Here is a 22622-nt window from a genome sequence, read left to right on the forward strand (position 1 = left end):
TTTGTCAGGGAACATGTGGCCATACAAAAGCCAGTGCAGGTGCTCTTGGTGTCATGTGGTTGTGAGCAGTCATGAAGAATTATCATCAGAATCAGTATTATCCAGTGCAGAATAGAAAACACTCTGGCTTGGCCTCATTTCACAAATATGGATGGGGAGGGTAGCAAGAGCTGAAGAAGAAAGCAGCAACTTTGAGGCCCAGTTCAGACACCTTTGATACCCTGCCCCATATGTGTGCATGACATCTGGTCAGACAATCCTGGGAATCGTGTAACCGTCATATAGGCATTTTTTAAGATCCTGAAATATCCTGGTCTCAGCCATGTTTGTGTCTTGACCTCACCCATGGTGCTTCACCATCCAGCCCACCCAGTCCCCATCACCTCCCCATCTGAGCTGTGATCCCTGTCATCTAAAGCCATTCTCAACCTTTTATTCACCATGGACCCCCTTTAAATATCTTTCGTGGCCACAACCATGCCACAGACCAGCAAGATTTAACTCATAACATTTTTTCAAGCTTTGGCGGACCCTCTGTGACAACATTGTGTGATGGAGAACAGGCCAGCTGCCCCTTGGACCCTTTAGTCATATTCTAGGACAGTGGTGGGGAACCTATGGCACGGGTGCCAGAGGCAGCACTCAGAGCTCTCTATGGGCACCCGTGCCATGCCCCGGAGGTGGCAACTGTCCCTCTTCAACCAGCCGCCTGCTTATTCACTGAGGTCCCACGTGGCTGAATGCATCCCGGCATGGCTGGTTTCCCTCCCCCCATCCTGTCCCTCCTGGCCTTGCATGCTCTCCTTTTCCCAGGCATGACCCACTGCATCACCTGTTCAGCTGTTGGCTGACCATCCATCTTGGAGGCGGCTTCTTTGAACTGCTGGCGACAGGCTGCGGAGCCCCAGAGTGCGCCTGTTGAGGGGCCGGCAGGCTGTGGCTACTGATGGACACCGTTGGCCCCTATGCGGTCGCTGGCCTGTGTGCGGGGGCCGATGGTGTCAGGCAGCAGCTGCTCCAGCCCTTGTCTTGCCCCATGGCAATGGCACCCCCACCCTGCCTCGCCTCACCCCACAGGATGAGTCTACCACCCCACCTGCCAGAGACCTCCTGGAGCTCCCCCAACCCTGCCCACCCACCACAGGTGTCCCTCCCCACGAGCAACATTGAGGTGACCACACCCACCCTGGCCACACCCATCCAATCTTCCATGACCACCACACCCACACCCACCCAGTGGGCCACGCCCACCTGGCACCCAGCGATAAGTGGGTTTTGGGTTGCAGTTTGGGCACTTGGTTTCTAAAAAGTTCGCCACCACTGTTCTAGGACATTCAGTAAATGGAATGATTTCCCAAAGATGTTTCCTCAGGGTATTAAAAAGTTGTTCTGCAACCATGCATACAGAAAAGCATTTCACATTTAATCAAAATCATAGAACTATCAGTTCCTAGTATTGTCTGCAGAGAGCATAATAATTAAGATCAGAGAAGGCAGCATTGGCGGTGGAGGAATCTTGCTGAAAAAAAAGAAAATGCTGGAGATTTTGTCATGAGCCACTCCCAAATGAAAGCAGCAAAAAAATGGTGCCCAGGTACCTGCTTCAGCTCCTCAAATCTTCTTCCATGGCTGCAGATTATCCAGCTGTATCATTCCCTTGATTTCATACACTCCAACTGTGAGCAGTAGGAACAAGGAGATAGGTAGGACAATTCTTTTAGGAACAATACATTAGCTATTCTGGATCAAAGCTGTTGTACTGTAATTAATCCCTTGTTAAGACTTCTATGGTCTATATAAGCAGATGCCATTACCATTAACAACTCTCTCCAGATAGCTGAACTTGTGGAAACACCCTTTATCATCTAAAAATACCTTTATTGCAAGTGTGTATAATTGTAAAATTACACAAATATAAAAATTTCACCTTAATACATTTCTTTTGAAAAGTATAAGCAGCTCCAGGAATGAAAGTGTGAACAAGTGTTTGAAGTGGGTCTTTTTGGAAATTGTTATTGTATGTGGTATATAGTATCAATCTAGCCGTTCCCCCTTACAAATATGTGAGGTTTCTTTCTGTTTTCTGTGCCACTCACACCCTTGAGCGCAAATTTATATATTATTGGGGTGCGGGGATTACATGTTAAGCAGCCCAGGAGCTTTAATAAGTAAAGCATTAAACGTCCTTCAAAATATCCTGATGGGGTCACCCTATGACTAACCAGATGGAGATGAATTCAGCTTGGTGAAGAAGTAATTCTGCTGGCTTTCACGAGAAGGAGGGCTGAGCTGAGCAGGATGCAAGATCTGAGTGGGGTGGATTTGGTTTGAGCAAAACAAAAACTGCAATGCATATTTTTGATTTACTGAATGAGGCAGGGAAGTGTGATAGTTGAAAGAAAATAGAACTGCTATAGATGTTTGAGATTGTTTCACATTACAGAGGATGGTTAGCTCTTTGGAAAGAAGAAGACACCTGAAATCCAACTCCTTGTAGTAAGGGACAGGAAACTTCTCAAACTCAATGTGTATCTTCTGCTGCTTTGTTGAGAACTAGTAAGATGTAAATGGTGCAAAAGAATAATGTTTTTGTGTGGGTTTTTTTTTTTAAAAAAAACTTTTATTTTCCAAGTACCTTCCAATAAAATACTTGCTTGGACCAAAAATAATGCAAACACAAATAGGTTCACGTAGAGTTTTCTTAAGACATAAACATATTACCTGAGCAATCATTTTTTCTGGTAGTTAATATATTTGTTTATGTTTTCCAAACTGAAATCCACCCTTTCATACTCAGTGCATACATTTTAGGTCCCATAAGACACAGCCCTATATGCCCTAAAGTTTTTTTTTTTCAGCCCAAACATCATGGCTAAAAAAATCAAACATGCATTTGTTCCTTAAATATGATAGTATTTGTGTGCAACATCTCATTTCTTCATTAGTTCACCAGCCCACCTGTACCTATGCATTAGCAAACTAATCTTCGTGTTTCCGTCACTTTTATGTAACAGGTTCCAGCCCTGTAAAAATCTTGTTACGTTCCAGAATCTCACCTCTTTGAGCAAAAGGGTCACCGATTTAAGATTCTTCCCCCTTTCAAGAAATCTCACTAAATTTCCCCCTTTCAAGAAATCTCACTAAATTTCGACGTAGACCTAACAAGAGGCCCCTGATTATTTTTCTTTCTAAATTTTTTAGGGGGTTAGGGAGGCGGGAGGGTTCTTTTGGTTGTTTGGATAAGGGGGGCGATCCAACAACCTCTGTTCTGGCTAGTGCCGATGCAGATCGCAGGGGGGAGGAGCGGGGGTCGGTTACCTCCGGGGCTCCAGGGCTGGTCGTGGGGCTACCTATTCCCACGACATCAGGGAATGGCAGCAGATGTAGGAGCAGAGGGCCGTATCGATCTCAGGGAAGGCCTCTCCGCTGCTTACAAGCGGTGGGGCACTCCGACCCTCTGGCTCTCCCCCAAGGTCCCGGGAGTGAGGGTGTGCAGCCTCCCGAGCTCCGGCTGGTGTATTTGAATGCCAGGTCTGTCTCTAATAAGGCTCCTCTCGTCCGTGACTTGGTCGAGGGTGAGCAGGCGGACCTGGCTTGCATCACGGAGACTTGGTTGGGCCCAGAGGGCGGGATTCCTCTGGTTGACCTTTGCCCACCAGGTTTCCGGGTGCTGCACCGGCCTCGGGCTCAGGGTAGGGGTGGGGGTGTGGCTGTTATGAGGGAGACCTTATGTCCGCGGGAGGCCACCATTCCCCAGATAGTCGGGTGTGAGTCTCTCTTTCTGAGATGCGGCCCTGGTGCGCAGTTGGGCCTGCTGCTGGTGTACCTTTCGCCTAGTCACGCAGCAGCAGCCCTGCCTGAGCTGCTCGATGTCCTCTCTGGGCTGGTGATTGAGTTCCCGAAACTTATAGTTTTGGGGGACTTCAATCTACCATCGCTAGGAGGATCATCTGAGTTGGCTCGGGAGTTCATGGCTTCCATGACGGCCATGGACCTGACGCAAGTAATTTTGGGACCGACTCATGAGGGAGGCCACACCCTTGACTTAGTTTTCTTATCTGGACGGTGGTTAGATGATCTTGGTGGGGGCTCTCCAATTATTATGCCCCTGTCATGGACCGATCATCATCTCCTGCGCCTGGTCTTCCGTTTTGCCACCCCCCGCCGTGGGTGTATGGAACCAATTAAATGGTACCGCCCCAGACGCTTAATGGATCCCCAGAGGTTCCAGGCGGCGCTGGGGTCCCCACCTGCCTCCCTTGCTCACAGCTCGGCAGATGCCTTAGTGGAAGCCTGGGAAAGGACGGCCACTGAGGCTCTTGACCGAGTTGTACCCCTGCGGCCCTTGACCCGGTGCAGATCCCGTCGAGCTCCATGGTTTTCTGCGGAGCTCCGGGAGATGAAGCGTCGGAGACGGGGCCTAGAGAGCGGTTGGAGATCCAGCCGATCCGAATCCGACCAATTGCGACTAAGAGCCCACATTAGGTCTTATCTCGCTGCGATAAGGGAGGCGAGGTCTAACCACTTCGCCACCCTTATCGCGTCCGCAGATAATCGCCCGGCCGCCCTGTTCAGGGTGACTCGCTCCCTCCTAAATCAGGAGGTGAGGGAGGATCCCTTGCAGGGTCGTGCCGAGGAGTTTAACCAGCATCTGTCGGACAAAATCGCTCGGATTCGGACCGGTCTGGACTCTGACTGGGCAGAGTCTGGCGATCAGGACACGGGCGGTCTTGTCGATACCACCTGGGATGAGTTTGATTCTGTGACTCCGGAGGAAGTGGACAGGATCATGGGGAGGCTGAGCACCACCACATGTTTACTGGACCCGTGCCCTTCCTGGCTGGTCTATGCAGCCCGGGAGAGGACACGCAGCTGGTTCCAGGCAGTTATATCGGCTTCTTTGGGTGAGGGTAGCTTCCCCGCCGTCTTGAAAGAGGCGGTGGTGAGGCCTCTCCTCAAGAAGCCTGCCTTGGACCCAGCTGTATTGAACAACTTTCGTCCTGTCTCCAACCTTCGCTTTCTTGCGAAGGTTGTTGAGAGTGTGGTGGCGCATCAGCTCCCTCTGGTCCTGGATGAAGCGGATTATCTAGACCCGTACCAATCGGGTTTCAGGCCCGGGCACAGCACGGAGACGGCATTGGTCGCGCTGGTGAATGATCTCTGGAGGGCTCGGGACAGGGGATATTCCTCTGTTCTAGTCCTATTAGACCTCTCGGCGGTTTTCGATACCATCGACCATGGTATCTTGCTGCGGCGTCTCAGGGGACTGGGAGTGGGAGGCACAGTCTTACAGTGGTTCTCCTCCTATCTCCAGGGACGTTCGCAGTCGGTGTTGGCAGGAGGGCAGAGGTCGACTGCGAGGTCTCTCGTTTGTGGAGTTCCTCAGGGGTCGGTCCTCTCGCCTCTCCTGTTCAACATCTACATGAAACCGCTGGGTGAGATCATTCGTGGTTTTGGAGTTGGGTATCATCAGTACGCGGATGATACCCAACTTTTCCTTTCGACCCCAAACCACCCCAGTGATGCCCTCAACGTGATGTCCCGTTGCCTGGAGGCGGTTCGGGTCTGGATGGGGAGGAACAGACTTCAACTCAACCCCGACAAGACTGAGTGGCTTTGCATATCTCCATCCCGGGTCTATTCGGACATTCCACCTCTTGCTATGGGGGGTGAACTATTACCCCCCGTAGGTAGGGCTCGCAACTTGGGAGTCCTCCTAGATTCACGTCTCACCCTGGAAGACCATATAGGAGCTGTGACTAGGGGGGCTTTTGCCCAGGTTCGCCTGGTGTGCCAGTTGCGGCCCTATCTTAGCCGGGATGATTTATGCACGGTCACTCATGCGCTCGTGGCCTCTCGTCTGGACTACTGCAACGCTCTCTACATGGGGCTGCCCTTGAGGACCACCCGGAAGCTCCAACTGGTACAGAATGCAGCCGCGAGAGTTGTGTTGGGAGTCTCCCGATACTCCCACGTTACACCTTTGCTCCGTGAGCTGCATTGGTTGCCGGTTGCCTTCCGGGTGAGATTCAAGGTACTGGTAATGGTGTTCAAAGCCCTTCATGGCATGGGGCCGGAGTACCTTAGGGAACATCTGCTGCCGGCATCAAGCTCCCTGCGCCCTGTGCGTTCCCACAGAGAGGGCCTCCTCAGGGTGCCACCAATCAGAGAATGTCGATTGGTGGCGCCCAGGGGGAGATCCTTCTCTGTGGGCGCTCCGGAGCTGTGGAATCAGTTGCCGGTAGAGCTCCGGATGGCGCCCGATCTTCGCTCCTTTCGTCGCGATCTCAAGACGTTTTTGTTTGTACAAGCCGGCCTTGCCTGATGGGGATTGGTGGGGTTTTTTGTTTTTTTTTGTATTCTTAATTTTATTTTTGGGGTTTTATAATTGTATTAATTGTTTTAACTTGGGCAATTATTTAATCTCTTTTTAATGTTTGTACTTTGTATTTGACTTTTGCCCTGTGAACCGCCCTGAGTCCTCAGGGAGAAGGGCAGTATATAAATATTATTAAATTAAATTAAAATTAAATTAAATGTCCAGATATTTATAACATTTAAAGAAAATAAAAATGACAGTGAGAAACAAGGACCACTTAAGCTACAGAATGCGTATTAAAAAATTCTACCAGTTAAAGGACAGAGAATGTGTGATCCACCAGATGTTGTGCGGGTATAAATTCCACTGCCTATATTGTTAAATTTGGCTGGAGTTCTTGGGAGTTATAGTTCCATAATAGCCAGTTGGGTATAATTCCTTTATGCTATAAAATGGCTGAGGTTTGGATTTCAAACGAAACCTACCACCACTACCACCACCACCACCACCACCAAGACTAGAGAGGAGTCAGAAGTAAAATTTTCAAACTTTATGGAAATAGAGTGAAAGCCAGAAAGGAACGTAACAAAAGAGCGGGTCAGAGCAGTATTTCTCAGCCTCCACAACTTTTAAGATGGATGGACTTCAACTCCCAGAATTCCCCAGCCAGCATGTGAGTTAAAGTCCATCCATCTTAAAATTACTGAGGCTGAGAAACACCGGGTTAGAAGTTAAGATTTGGAGAAGTTTTCTCTTCTCAGAATCCCCTGGTGTTAAGTAGAATAGCCTAGGTCAGGGTTAGGCAACCTCGGTTCTTTTATGACTCATGGACTTCAACTCCCAGAATTCCTGAGCCAGCAAAGCTGGCTCAGGAATTCTGGGAGTTGAAGTCCATGAGTCATAAAAGAGCCAAGGTTGCTTACCCCTGGCCTAGGTGGCAATATTTTCAGGATGTCCAAATCGCCTTGTCACAAAGCAGACCAAAAGTAGGGATTTCCCAGTTCAATCTCAGATTACATCCTTCAATCCCCACCTAGTCATGACACACATCAAAATTAAACTTACAGAGTCTTATTTGTTCCCTCAGCCTCCAGGGCCTATGACAGTGTTCCTTGTTGTGGGCATATGGCAATATCACTTTGCCCTCTCATTCCTGCTGCTGGGGGTTCTCTGAAGAAGCACCCTGTTTGCCTTTTGGGGAGCCCCGTTTCCTCTTGGCCCCCAACACTGATCCCAGCACGAAGAAAACCACAGCTCCCACATGGATGCAGTAATAGACCGAGCTCCAATAGCGAATGGTATCCTCAAAGGTAAGCAACACAAAACCCATACACATGTAGTCATAAGCCCTCATCTTCAGGAACCACTGTATCCAGTCACCCCAAAGTCGCCCAGACGGGGAGAGGTGCCTCAAGAATCCACTCTCCATGGCCGCCTCAGCTGCTAAGCAGAGTGGGATGGTAAGGAAGCTGAGGTAGTACCCAGGATGGATCCCATGCCAGTAGGCCGAGATAAGCATTGTCCAGGCACTCCTGGAAAGAAAAAGAGTCTGGTCAGACCTCTATTCATCCCCGCAAAGAAATCCAAGCACCCACCTATCCCCAAATTCTTCACATGCCTGCTGATCATTTGCAACTCTGCTATGGCTCTTGTTAAATTTAGCTCAAGTGTTTCCCAACCTACAGAAGTCTTGGATTTCAAGTTCCCGGTCAATCTATGTTGGCTTGAGAACAACGGGAGCTGAAATCCCTATAGAGTCACCAAAGATGGGAAAGGTGTCAAACGCTGCTAACATCGGATGTTCTTGCTTTGACAAAAGACGAAGAAGCAGCTATTTTGTATTTCTACTTCTGTATCACTTTCAGAGTTAAAGTTAGATGAAGAAGGGAGGGGGAAAGAAAAATATGCATGGGGGATTAGTTAGACATAATAACATAGCAGCAGAGCATTTTCAAGGTTGAATGTAATAAAGAGGCAGGTAAGAAAGAACTGGGGGTTAAGCTAAGGAGGGAGAACTTACCCTTCAAACTAATTGGAGAATGTGATTTACGACAGCAACAAAAGAAGGGAACTATATTTTAATATTATTGTGCTTAGGGGAGGGGAATCCAGAGTCTGGCTTTAACCAAGCATTGCTGATGTTACAAAAGGGTGATGATGCAACTGTTTAATTTATGAAGTATCTATACTGCTCATTTCCCCTAGGTGACTCACTCAGTCCCATAGTCTTGTAGCATTTATCTCAAGCAAGAGTCTCACTTAGATTTTCTGACTTATTCCCTCTCTGATGGCAGGTCGCTACTCTGTCTCGTCCCAGATCTGCCCAGTGTTCACCCTGAGCCTTCAAAACAAGCGGCTCCCGTCCCAGAATCCTTGTTTCCACAAGATGATTTCTACAGCCTACTCTCATGCCGATCCAACTGACCACGCGCCTCCAAGTTCACCTTCAAGCCCAGCCTATTACTTCCCCTTGAAAGATTATTTCTTGCCCTCAACGACACTTTATTTGAATCCGATGTCACTTGACGCACCTCATGACGTAGGAGGGGAAAGGTGCACTTTTGTAGATGTATTGTGCCAACCACCACTGGACAGTCATGTTCCAATAGCGCATGCCATCCTTTACTTTGACACAAAAATCTGTCCCGTGCGGATCAATGTTTTTGATAGTCTCATAATCATAGGCAACACTGGATGCGTCCCCGTCAGCGGATCTGCTTGCAAGAGAAGAGAAAAGCAATTCTTTCATGCATTCTTCATGTCCAGAACTGCTCTAAAAATGTTCTCTGTGTGGGGCTGACCTTAAAAATGTCAATTAGTTTGTTAGCAGAAGGAATCTGCTAGTACCTTTTTAAATGAACCAATTCTGATTGGGATTGTCATAGCAGCTTTCCTCCTCCCGTGTTCATTAATGGGGTAAACCTGCCATCTGTTTTGAACACCTTGTCTTTTGGAAGGCAAAACGGTACTGACACAGACAAAACAAACATCTGCAAATTTATATCCAGCTATTTAGAATCACAGAGTTGAAGGGACGTTGGAGGTCTTCAGGCAGGAGTCTCCATTTTTCATGGGGCGTTTAGCAACCGGTCGTAAGTGCAAACAGGTTGCCATGTGCCTGAAATGTGGTAATGTGACTGTGAGGGGTGGGCGAGTGGGTGCTGTGAAACATTTTACAACAGCCAGAAGTGTTTTACAGCACCATTCTGAGACTGCCATAACTTCAAATGGTTGTTAGACGACTGGTCATAAGTCAAGGACTACCTCTAGTGTCATGGAAAGGTTAGCAATGTTAAACTAAGTTGTACTCTGTATTACTAATGAGTCTTTTGTTTGTGATCTTCAGACTTCTTAAAAATAGTAAATGAAGATAGTTGTCTATACAGGTAGCCCTTGAGTTATGACCACAATTGAGCCCAACATTTCTGTGGTTAAGACATTTGTGAAGTGGGTTTTGCCCCATTTTACGACCTTGCTTGCCACAGTTATTAAGTGAATCACTGCAGCTGATAAGTTAGCAACCCAGTTGTTAAGTGAATCAGGCTTTCCCCCTTGGCTTTGCTGGTCAGAATGTTGCAAAAGGTGATCACGTGACCTTGAGACACAGCAATGCTCATAAGTATGAACCAGTTGCCAAACATCTGAATTTTGATCACATGATCCTGGGGGTGCTACAAAGGTTGTAACTGTGGAAAATGGTGATAAGTCACTTTTTTCAGTGCCGTTGTAACTTTGAACGGTCCCTAAATGAACTGTTGTAAGTCAAGGACTACCTGCACATATTTGGCAGTAGAACTTAGTTTTTACTTTTGGTATGGTCCCAAAGTAAATTTGCTAACCTAAAACAAAAGGTGCTAGTCCTGCGCAACACTGGATATAGCTTCTGTAAATATGTAGCAGTTTTCAGCAGAACTAACATGCAAACAACCAGTGCTATTTCATTTCTTTCTCACAAGGACTTCAGATAGTGGTTGTACAGGTAATCCCCAAGTTGTGAACGTTCGAAGTTACGCAATAAGTGCTCCCGGCCTAGTGCTTACCAGCAAGTCCCAGAATTAGGAATGTTGCCACACCACAGCAGTCGTTCACCCTTATTAACGACAGAAGTGGCACTGCAACATTCACCCTGGTTATTTCCTCCCTTCCCTGGGTCTCCCTAGCCCAGGGGTAGGCAACCTTGGCTCTTTTATGACTCGTGGACTTCAACTCCCAGAATTCCTGAGCCAGCCATGCTGAGGGGAAAGGGAGAGGTTTCCAAGCTGAACCATGCTGGCTCAGGAATTCTGGGAGTTGAAGTCCACCAGTCATAAAAGAGCCAAGGTTGCCTACCCCTGCCCTAGGCACTAGGCCTTCAATACTCACCCTGCGAAGAACGAGATCCTTCGTTTTCTTGGCCGCTCCAGGCCTTCAGTGAGTTCGCAGAGAACTGAGGCCTAAAGTAACGCAAGATCACACAAGATCAGTGGCACCAGATCTCATGCTACTGGTCTTGTGTGATCTCATGGTACTTTAGGCCTCTGCTCTCTGCAACAGAGAACGGAACCGAAGCCAGGGGACACTTTCGTGTGCCTCAGGAGGCCCGATCCGGGCGTCGGAGGCCTTTTCCAGGCTGCTGCCACCCGGATCTGAGGCTGGGGAACACTTCCACAGCCCTCCAGAAGCCAGATTCGGGCATTGGGGGCCTTTTCCAAGTTGGTGCCATCTGGACGTGAGGCTGGGGGATGCTTCCACGTGCCTCCAGAAGTCCGATCCAGGCATTGGAAGCCTTTTTCAAGTTGCCGCTGCTCTGAAATGGGCCTCTGGAGGCACAGGGAAGCATCCCCTGGCCTCAGATCTGGGTGGCAGTGGCCTGGAAAAGGCCTCCAACACCTGGATTGGACCTCCGGAGGCACGCAGAAGCATCCCCCAGCCTCAGATCCGGGTGGCCGCAGGAATCGCAGCAGAGAGGAGACAGATCTTTTCAAGGTGAGTTGGGCGGGGCAGGAAGAGAGTGGGAAACATGAGGTATCTTAGTGGGGCGGGGAGGCCTTGGGGGCCTGTCCATCACTAGGCCCTCCATGGCTTTCCCCAGCCTGAGATACCGCATGCGCAGTTAGCGAGCTGCGCATTCACCCATGCATTCAATTAATGAATGCGTGGGCGAAAGCAGGGAGTAAATTGCATTCAAGGTACGAGAATCCTTATGAATGGAATGAGCAGGCTCCATTACATTCATAACTTGAGGACTACCTGTACCTTAGTTTTGGAAGACACAGTATTTTCAGGCAAGCTAAGGGCCAGGAATCAGTCCAATGTTGTGCTACAGGGACCTCAGGTAAGTTTCATGCAAGAATCAGGCCTGAGTTTTAAGTCAGTTACAATCATACGAACCAGAAAGAGATCAGCATCCTGAGAGAAGAAATATATACTCCATTTCCATGCTATAATTAGTACACTTCTTATTTGAGAAGAAACTTCTCTTGACTCCAGAATTGGACTGTAGAACTCAAAACACACGAAAGCCCAATTTGTACATGTTCAATGAAAAATAAAGAAAAGGTGGACATAAAGCCTCTGCAAAGATCAACGTGTCTGTTTCCTTTAAACTGTCCCTACCCCACAAATAAGGGGGAATATTTAACGCTGCTATATCTAACGAATTGGTGGTGATTCTTTTGGCGAGAAGTGGCCCCAGGAAAAGCACTTCTTTTGAAGCTTGTGGTAACAATTCACTGTTATTAGTGTTGTGTGAAAACCAGAAGTATTTTAGAGAAGGCAGAGCCAAAGGGAAGAGGTTCTTGACTTACCGACTTAAAGGCTCATATTCCACTGTAGGTCCTCCACCTGACCGAGATTTGGCAGTGACTGGATAGGCACCAAAAGCAGCAGCGATGCAGGCGCACTCGGCGCAAAGCCATGCAACATAGAAGCGCATCCGGAAGACGAAGAAGATGGGCACCATGTAGAAGAGGCGAAAAGGGAGTCCTCTCTCGTAGAAGGCGTTGGTTCGGACGTAATCAAGGGGGAAGAAGTGGGAGACAACCAGGAAAAATATTCCAAAGATCGGGATCATTCTGGATCTGGAAAGCATCGGCCGCCAGCTAGGGATAACGGAAGGCTCCATCTGGTTCAACCAGTCATGATATGTACGATAGCGATAAAATGGGCCTGGGTACCAAAACAGAAAACAATGAAATGTTAAGATCAAAGAGCAGAGAGAGAGGTATGCCTGAGGAAAAATAAAACAAGGCCAGAGAGAGCATCACACATACACAGCTGAATTAATTAAGACACTGTTTCCATACCCTGATTTCCTCTAATTGTGTTCACACTGTTTCTCTTAATCCAAAGCCAGTATAGGTAGTCCTCAACTTATGATCATAACTGGGGCCAGGATTTCTGTTGCTAAGCAAGGCAGTTCTTAAGTGAGTTACGTCCAATTTTATGTCCAGTTTTGCTGCGAATCACTGAATGTATTACGTGAAACACAATCTCATTATGTAAATCTAGCATACCCCATTGACTTTGCTTATGGAATTGAAGCCAGCTGAGGCTGGAAATGGCAATCACATGACCCTGGGATGCTGCAACTACTATACACACATAACCCTTTGCCAAGCACCTGAATTTTGATCAAGTGACCATGGGAACACTGCAATGATCATAAGTGCAAAGACCGATCATAACTTTTTTCAGTGCCATTTTGAATCATTGCTGAATGAACAATTGTAACTCGAGAACTACCTGTAATTTAGTGAAAGTTTGTGAGAGATAGCATCCAACATGTTTTGGGGGCTTCTGTTTTGAATAGGCTTGACAGGTTAAGGCTGTGTGTGATTTGGGAAGTACACAGGGATGTGCTAGTTGCACAATTTGATGATTTCCTGCAGATTCTGGCAACAAAAAACATAATGCCTGGTATCTTACTTTTTGCTGTAATTTCCTGCCTTCCTGTTTGCAGCAGCAATATATGATCATTTCCCATGCAATTCTCACAAAACAAAAAAGGAGAAGCTGTAAAAGTGAAGTGTGTAGGCTAGTAGGAAGAATAGCTATTTTTGTCAGATCAGCAAGGTAGTTTCAAACACACTTCTGCAAAAAATACAAGAGGCCACATGTACACACACTGATCAGGCACAATACCAAGAGCAATAGGTGGCTGACGTGAGAAGCAGATGAGAAGGTAAAAGTGGAATGGGCTTTATCGTTTTCAACTTGCTCTGATCTCTTAACTATCTTTTCCTTTAAAAAGAAATTGTAACAATAAAGAGTAGCTTTTTAGCCCAAGATTTTCTCTTACTGATATTTATACATGTGGTGAGAAGATGCCAACATTTTAAAATGTCCATAAACCCACTGCTCATAAGACTGTCAAAGGGAAGATGCATCACAGGTGTTTATACCTGTAGACATATTTCACTTTCTATTAGCCAGCTCACCTTACCTGTCATAAGCCCCACGTAGCAGTAACAGTAGCACAGTATCTCCACCAACCCCGGTTTTTGGAGGACTGTACCAATCATCGGAGTTTTGGTGAAGGTTGTCACTTCCTGTTTCTTTGCCTGAATGAGTTCTTGTACCTCAATGGCTAAGCTCAGCAGCTGGGAGACAAAAATTCCAGAAAAAAAGAACCTTAATTCCCCTTCAAGCTAAACACCCTTCCTTCCCATTATCCCAAGAATAGCCTGATACCTTAAGAGTGAGCAAAAGTTGCACAGCATTGGTGAATGGTGTTGGCTCTGGATAGTTGAAGTAAGTAACTATGCGGAAAAAAAGTAAGTAGGAAAATGTCCATCCCAGTGTCAGGTGGTGACAAATCCTATTTTTTTTAAAAAAGGGGGAAAAAAGCAGAGGTTATAATTATTAATCCTTTTTTCTACACCAGTTTCAAAAGCACACATGGGTATCCTTGCATTGACTGTCCCACATAAACTAACCACTCTTCTAACCCACTGTTTCTCAACCTTAGCAACTTTTAAGGTGCATGGATCGAAATTCTCAGAATTTCCCAGTCAACCTACAGAGATCATGTGGCGAGTGGAAACCACGTGACCTGTTCCAGCCGAGGCTATTTGAACAGGCTGAATACAAGATTCTGCCCACTTGAGGGTATAGAGAACTTTTAGAAACCAGAAATCCTAACATTAAGATCAGTTTCAAACATTAGAGGTGTCATAATGTGCTACGTTCGGTTTGGGTTTAGCATGGTCTGCGAAAATAGGGATCGTGGCTTACAGTTTTATGTAAACCAAAAAAGTACAGCTTGCCACAGTTAAGCAAATCATTGCTTAGCAGAATGTGTGAATTAGTCAAAACCTTAAGGAGCTGCATTTATGCAAGTTAAAAAGATCCAAGCAACATTTATTGCTCATAAAGACATCATTAAAAACAAGGGAGAGAACTGTCGACCAACAAGGCATCAAGAATATACAGAATAGCTGCATGCAGGTAGCAAAGGAGCCCAGTCTCAGGATGACAAGGAGACAGAACCGATCGTCCTTGAGGAAGAGATTATTTGGGCGATGATCCAACTGCCAATGGCTGTGAAAGTTGGACCATAAGAAAGGCTGAGCGCAAAAGAATTGAGGCCTTTGAGCTATGGTGCTGGAGAAGACTCCTGCGAATCCCTTGGACTGCAAGGCAATCAAACCGGTCAGTCCTAGAGGAGATCAACCCTGACTGCTCTTTAGGCCAGATCCTGAAGCTAAAACTCAAATACTTTGGCCACCTAATGAGAAGGAAGGACTCACTGGAGAAGAGCCTAATGCTGGGAAAGGTTGAGGCAGGAGAAGAAGGGGACGAAAGAGAATGAGGTGGCTGGATGGAGTCACTGAAGCAGTAGGCGTGAGCCTAAATGGACTCCAGGAGATGGTAGAGGACAGGAAGGCCATGGAACGTTGTCCATGGGGTTGCGATGGGTCGGACACGACTTTGCAGCTAACAACAACAACCAGCTGCCAAACAATAAGACTCCAGATTTTGACACTATCCCTGTGGAATTACTGAGATCTGCATCACCCACCATCATCAGAGACCTGGGCCAGAAAATTCGGGAAACTGACACGTAGCCACAGGATCGGAAATAGTCACGTGTTCATTCCACTGCCAAAAAGGGTGACTCTGAAGATTGCTCCAATTATGACACAACTGGTGTCATTGCTTGCATCAGCAAAATTTTGCTTACAATTATACAACAATGTCCAGCACCAACCATTAGAAGGTAGTCATCAGATGTCCAAGCCGGCTTTCAAAGTAGTTATGACACCCGTAACCATACTGCAAACCTGCACTGGATCATGGAAAAATCTTGTGAATATCAAAAGACCATTTACATGTGCTTCATCGACCACAAGAAAGCCTTTGATTGTGTTGATCATAAGAAGCTATGGAGAGACCTACAAGATCTGGTCAAGTTGGTGCAATCACTGTAACACAAATCAGGAAGCCACTGTGTGAATACCATATGGAGACACCAATTGGTTTAAGATAGAGAAAGGGGTGCAGCAAGACTGCATTCCCTTCCCTTTCTTATTCAACCTGTTTGCCAAAATTATGAGAAAGGTAGACCTTGAAGAATCAAAAATTGGGGTAAAGATTTGTGGAAGCAAAATCAACAATCTTCAATATGCTGACAATACAACTTTCCTCTCAGAAACCAAAGAAGGCCTGGAACACCTGATCAAGAAAATCAAAGTGAGAATTTTGGTCTCTTTCTGAACATCAAAAAGCCCAAGCTCATGACCACTGCAAGGAAGGGAAACATCCAAATAGAAATTGATGATGAAGGTAGAAACTGTGGGAAAAATTCACTTTCCTTGGACCGCAGATAGCTCAAAGCAATGAATGCAGTGGCTGACTATGGAAAAACAAGGACACCAGCCTGGAAACCAAATGTAGATTAGTTCACTCTATTATGTTCCCCGTAGCTACCTATGGTTGTGAAAGTTGGACTTTAAAATAGCAAGACAGGAAGAAAATTGATTCGTTCGTGCTCTGGCTCGTGTATTCCTTGGAAAGCAAAGGTGACTAACAAGCAAATACTGGAGCGCATAACACCAGACATATCACTAGAAGTCTCACTTACTTTGACCATGTCATGTGGAGGAATTTACTGGAGAAAGTAATTACTGTATTTTTCCATCTACAAGACGCACCCTTGTATAAGATGCTCTCTGCACCGATCAGCTGTTCGGCAAAGTGTCAAACAGCTGAGCCAGTAAATCTGCAAGTTCAGCTGGCAGAAGATCTTGCCCACTCCTCCCTCCCGTTAGTGGCAAGCCCACAGCTGCACCAGGTGGCATGGCAACCCAAACAGGCATGCCCTGGGCTGCAGAGGTTAGCATTATTTTTCAGTGTATAAGACGCACCTGATTTTTGAAGAGGGTGTTTGCAGGAAAAAATAGCATCTTATACACGGAAAAATACGATATGTTTGAAAGAGTTAGTGGTAAAAGAAAACCAGGCCACCAAAGAACATGATGGCTAGACACCATCAAAGCTGACGCCAGCTGGAGCATAGAAAAACTCAAAGTACTGCAAGATCAGAAGATGTGGAGAGAGTTGGACTCAACTGGAGAACATCATCACCAGCTAAGGAGCTGAGGGTCTTTCTCCAAAATCTGGAACCTGCCTATCTACCTACACACACACAGAAAGAGAGAGAGAGGGAGAGTTGGATTTTAGGAAAATTAGGAAAGTTATAATCCCATCTTTGCTTTTTAAATTCAGCGCATATCTCTACATCTGTCAGACCATCTTACAGCCACCATATTTGCTAGGTCTCTTTACCTTGGTGAGATATTGATAATAAGCCACGTCCCCAGGATGGTGATAAGGGAGTGAAGGATGTGGATCTGGCAAGTCACCAGAATAAGGACAAGTCCTACAACAGCTGCCCCATATTTTTTGGTCTTTGAACCTATTAAAAAAAAAGAAAGGAACACATTTTTCCTTCGTCTAAAGATGTACACCCTGAACTGTGAGTTTGAGGCATATTTTATTTGCTTGCCTGAATGTACAACCTACCCGGCTCCACAGTTTCTAAGAACCTACATCCAAATAAAACTTATAAAATTGCCTATGGAGATTCGTAATCAGCCAGGCCATGGTTGTCCCAAAGGTGCTTTTTCCAAAAGACAGCGGGACTTTCTTCATTTTTTCCTTTAAAAACGTTTTGCTTCTCATCTAAGAAGCTTCTTGGATCACGGCAAATAGCCAGGAATGTACAACCGTAATGGAATCTGCCTGTTACGGTTGCAAGTCATGATGGTTGTAAAGCAGATCACCTATATGACAGACCTGATTTTACAACTGCTTTTGCAGCACTTGTTAAGTCAATGCAATGGTTGTGTAAAGCAAACCCATTGCTCGCTGTGGTTCGTTTTTGCCAAAATCTGGAAATTTCAGTTTTCAGCAACACCGTCATAAAATGCAGTCCGGTGTGGCCATGGAATGCTGCAAAAGGCTTGAAATGTGAGTCAGCTGCTGTGTGCCCAACATGCAGTCATTTGACCATGAGAAGGGGCCCTGCGGCTGTTAAAAGTTTGGAACCAGGTCATAACTACTCCTGGGGAAGTCCATAACTTGGACTTCCCCAGGTGACTAAGGCACCGGTCGTAAATCAAGGACTACCTGTAATATGCAGATCTCGTGTATTGTTATTTCTCACCATCCCCATTTAAAAGGACTGACAACAGCTCCATTTCACGTCCCATCTTCTCAGAGTTCCTTTGGATATGCGCTTCTTAAAACCTGCTTGGTCAAACCAGGAAGCCCTTCAAGATGTTGAGTTCAAGGCAAGGCCTTCTGACATGAACCCTGGGACAGTTTCTTATGAGGTTACCTAGCAGCATTTCCTTCTTCAGGTTTCACACTTACCCACTTTCTTGAAGAGGAAGCCAACAGGTATAGAGACGAGAAGGACTGCCAAGTAGACAATTTCATCAGGTGACATTGTAGCTGGCAAGAAATACAGAATTAGGTCAATCTGCATGGATCAAAGGGAGAAATATTGGAAATATGGAGCACAGGGCAGTGACACCATCTCTGCACTTGATTTTTGAGAAAGAAGGGATATAAAAGGGAAAATAGGAAGCGATCTTGTGGTTTTTGATTGCATATACACATGCTACAGAAAAGTAAAGCAGGTAGACCACCTGAGGTTGAGAACTTGATGACAGGGAAAAGGCATTATTATTTTGATACAAGAGATTAATAACAGATTTAAAAAGCAATACTGGCCCAACAAGTATTTTCAGCAAATGTGTGGTTTAACTTAGAGAACCAGTGTTGTCTGATTAAAGCACCAGGCGACTGCGAGTTCTAGTTCTGTCTTAGCCAAGAAAGCCAGCTGCGTGACTTTGGGCCAGTCGTCTTTCTCTCAGTCCACAACATCAGGCTTGGGCAACAAGCCGATTGGTCAATTCCTTTCACAACCAAGTTGATCAACACTTGGTTGATCCCAAATAAGCAGACCTGGCACTTGTGAGGAAACACTACGAAGTAAAAATAAAAATGTGTGGTCAATTTAATTTGCACTGTGAGATATGGTGTTTATTGACCTACGTCAGGGGTAGGCAACCTTGGCTCTTTTATGACTCGTGGACTTCAACTCCCAGAATTCCTGAGCCAGCCATGCTGAGGAGAAATGGAGAGGTTTCCATGCTGAGCCATGCTGGCTTAGGAATTCTGGGAGTTGAAGTCCACAAGTCATAACAGAGCCAAGGTTGCCTACCCCTGGCCTACGTAGTCATAAAGGCCAACTAAGTAACTTGAGCAAGGCTACTAAAGCTTCATTCAAACTGAGGCCTCTTCTGAGACAATCCTCCACTTCTCACCGTAGCCGACAGCTCTCAGGCTGTCTAAATGTTAATCGGGACTCATCATCTTTTTGTAATCATTTATAGTAAACCAGCTGTTGCCAACTTGATCTGCGAGAGAGGCAAGACTATCAATCTGAAGAAGAATCAATAGCAAATATCACTGTCCCAACTGAGAAAGACTAAGACAAATCAATCAAGACTCAAATGCTGATTGGTTGTCTTCCCCACCCCCACTCCATCTCTGATGCCTCAGATCAGCAATGAAATCTGGCAGTGCTTCTTTTTATCACTTCATCTCCAGGCCTGCAAAAATACAACATCTCCTCTTACATACTTCTGTCTGCTTGGAAACCACTTGGGGTGGTTTTCAGCAATGAATCAGCAGGGTAATCAATTCTGTAATAATAAGGGAAGGGAAAAAGGCATGCTACCAAGAAACATATGTGCTTTTTGAATTATTAGCCTGAAGCATGCTTTTGCCAAGACTGATCATGTTGTATTAAATAGAAAAAGACAATTTAAGGGCTTTAAGAAGAAACATTTCTATTAGTCTTGGACATCTTACTTCTCAGGACTGTTGAAAACATATTTCAGGCATAAACTGCAGACAAGTGGAAAAGGAGAGTGCAGCTAAAAAAAGAAACACATCACAAGTAGTTTAAGACCACACTGTCAGATGTAGCGGCGGTAGCAGCAGCAGAGGATACTAAATGTTAAAGAGTCAGAAAGAATTCAAGAATTCTCTTGAATTCCAGAGAGCAAGAATGAGCATCATTTCCCCCCTTTTTTTGAAATCCTTAAAAATTTGGATTTCCTGCATAACTGCATTCCGAGCTTGTCTACAAAAATCTTTGTTTCTCAGTAGTGGAAAGTGATCACACCCTTTGGGGGGGGGGAGGTTTCAATATATTTTATTAAAAGTTTTACAAAGAACATAAAACCCAAAACTAATAAAGAATAAAAGTAATAAAGGAAGAAAAAAAAGCAAAAGGGAAAAGGGAATAAAAAGAAATAGAAAGCTTCTGATTTCTTTCGCAGCAAAGTACAATTATAAAATAACCCTTTACTCTATGATTACAAAAAAAAACAAGCTCTTTCCTACTATTAGAATTACACCCTTTTGCATCCTCTTGCACAAGCCACTCCACCTCTACGTCCAACCTGCTTTTTCCCAGCTGTACCTTACAAACATCTGTCTTCCCAAACTTTTGCTTCTCTCCCCACAGGTCAGATTCCCTGATTTGTGTTAAAAGTAAGGGTGTCACTAAATGTACCCAAGTGGCCAGATCAGAGTTCCAGAGAAACCAAGTTACCTTCCACTCATTTCTACCCTTCTCCAACTAGATAACAATTTGGATGAAGGACAGTTCAGAGGATTCCACACCCTCTTGTGAGTCACGCAAACAGATTTTATACACACCCCTTTCTCCAGCTGGTTCTGAAAAACTCACTTAATGTCAAAAAAAAAAAAAAACCAAGGAAGGAAGAAGGGGGAAGTGCCCTGTACAGGCAGAGAACTGTACATAGATAGATACTTTGTAATAATGCAAGAAAAACGCAAGTTATGGGCCCAGAGGTTAAAGGAAAGCACTGAGTTTGCGTTGCCAAAGGTATGTGTCCAAAGGGGTTATTGAAAACAAAATGAGAATTTCCTCTTCAGGTTAAATAGCCACAGAATTTGGAAGAATAGTAGAAGCGTATTTAATAACAGGACAAGCAAAACACTTCAGGGAAATTTTGTGCAATCGTATACATTTCCAAAAGAAATAGAGGTATAGTTTTTATGTCAAAGGGCAATGCATTAAAAATAAGTACAGTATAATTTAAGCCCTGTCAAATTCTTCCTTGCCTGTTTCCAATCCACTCAGAAGGTGCTTCATGTCTCAGATTTATGCCTCTGAGGAGGGAGATGTAGAACACATTTTTTCTACAATACAACAACTCAGTAACATTGGAGGAAAGGGCAAATCTTAGAAAATAATTTCTGAAACAAAATCTTTGATAGCCTGATGTTAATCATGAGGGGTTAAGAGGTTCTGTTTACTTATTTATATCCTGCCTTTATTATTTTTATAAATAATTCAAGGGGTATAAACATGCCCAATACTCCTTATTTATATCCTGCCTTTATTATTATTTTTTATAAACAGCTCAAAGGGGGCAAACATGCCCAATAATCCTTCTACCTCCTATTTTCCCCACAACAACCCTGTGAGGTGGGCTTGGGCTGGGCTGAGAGTGCCCCAAAGTCACTCAGTCACCTTTTATGCCTACAGTGGGGACTAGAAATGTAGAATCTCCTGGTTTCTAAAAATCTAAAATCGAGATTTAGATAACCTAGAAATCTCGTTTGGTCCTGCCGTTCCTTAAGTGCTCCTTGGTGGAGCAGTGGGCTAATGCCTCCTTAAGTAACACCAGCTGCCTGCAATTAGTGCATCCCACCAGGCTCAAGGTTGACTCAGCCTTCCATCCTTCCGAGGTAGGTAAAATGAGGACCCAGATTGTTGGGGGCAATTAAGCTGACTTTGTAATAATGCCACTTGGGGTGGTGGTGGTGTGAAAGCCCTAACAAGCAGGCATATACATAGAATGAAGGCTACTGCTAAGTTTTCGGAGAAGGGCGGGATATAAATGGAATTAAAAAAACCCACCAAATTTATATCTCGGATTACATAAAAGGCAGTTGTCTGAGCTCTATAAAAATACGATCTATAAAAATACGATCGCCTGGCTCTTCAACAGTTGTGCTACACGTTTCAAGGCAAGCACTTCTAGACTAGCTTCCCGCCTCTATCAGGCACACTCGCCTGTTGCGCTGGATTGCAACACTGGCTGGGGACGAAGGGCATTGTAATCCATCTCATTTGGAGGATGCCGGGAACTTGGAAAGAGCCTGCTTAAATTAATCCGGGGTTGCAACCCTCGCCTAGAAGTTAGGGACCCCCACACCATTCCCAACCCCAGCGTTAATCCTCCGGGGTTGCTTTCCACTCCACCCCGATCCCGATCCTCTCTCCCCCCCCCGCCCCGCCCCCGCCCCCTTCCTTAAATCTCCCCGTCCCGCGCGGGCAACTCACCCTTGGCAAGGGATCCCTCTCCGCCACGCGCGAGCTGTCCCAAAGGGAAGGTGGCGCGGGGGCACTTTGCAGGGCGGGCAAAAGAGGTCGGAGGGTCTCAACTTCGCACGACATATGCAGGGCGAGGACGAGCAGAGGGAGACCCGCCTCCCCGGCTGGGATCCACACGCTTTGATTGGGGATCTCCCGCTCGCCTGCGCGCCTCCTGGCTTCCTGTCTCTCGCGCAATTGCTTCCTTTGCAAAAGCGAGCGTCTCTCTCTCTCGGGTATCTGAAAGCGAGCGGCTCTCGTGTTTTTCCCCCCCTTTCTAAAAACCTCTCTCTCTCTCTCTCTCTCTCTCTCTCTCTCTCTCTCTCTCTCCCAGTTCTCCTTTTCGTCCGCTCCCTTCTTCGCCTCGCGGAAACCAGCCGGTGGCCTTTGCTTGCC

The 22622-nt window shown here is 45.9% G+C and overlaps 1 protein-coding gene across 2 annotated transcripts; it reads right to left on the bottom strand.

Annotated features, from left to right (window-relative positions):
* Positions 1-1311: 1311 nt before the first annotated feature.
* LOC308677990 (lysophospholipid acyltransferase 7-like) lies at positions 1312-22331 on the bottom strand. Of its 2 annotated transcripts, XR_014028576.1 has the most exons (9): positions 22197-22331; positions 18176-18256; positions 17087-17216; positions 13991-14117; positions 13743-13899; positions 12106-12466; positions 8851-9033; positions 7385-7851; positions 1312-1676 (listed from the first exon to the last, which is right to left on the bottom strand). XR_014028576.1 is itself a non-coding variant. In XM_081344760.1 (8 exons), the coding sequence occupies exons 2-8, from the start codon at positions 18249-18251 to the stop codon at positions 7467-7469; spliced, it is 1419 nt and encodes a 472-aa protein (XP_081200886.1). In that variant the 5' UTR covers positions 18252-18256; positions 22197-22331; the 3' UTR covers positions 6888-7466. The 2 variants fall into 2 exon arrangements, 1 of the variants encoding a protein (XP_081200886.1); XM_081344760.1 differs by lacking the exon at positions 1312-1676 and having other exon boundaries at positions 6888-7851.
* Positions 22332-22622: the final 291 nt, after the last annotated feature.

The sequence above is a fragment of the Vipera berus genome, assembly GCF_964194415.1.
Source record: "Vipera berus genome assembly, chromosome: Z".
NCBI lineage: Eukaryota > Metazoa > Chordata > Lepidosauria > Squamata > Viperidae > Vipera > Vipera berus.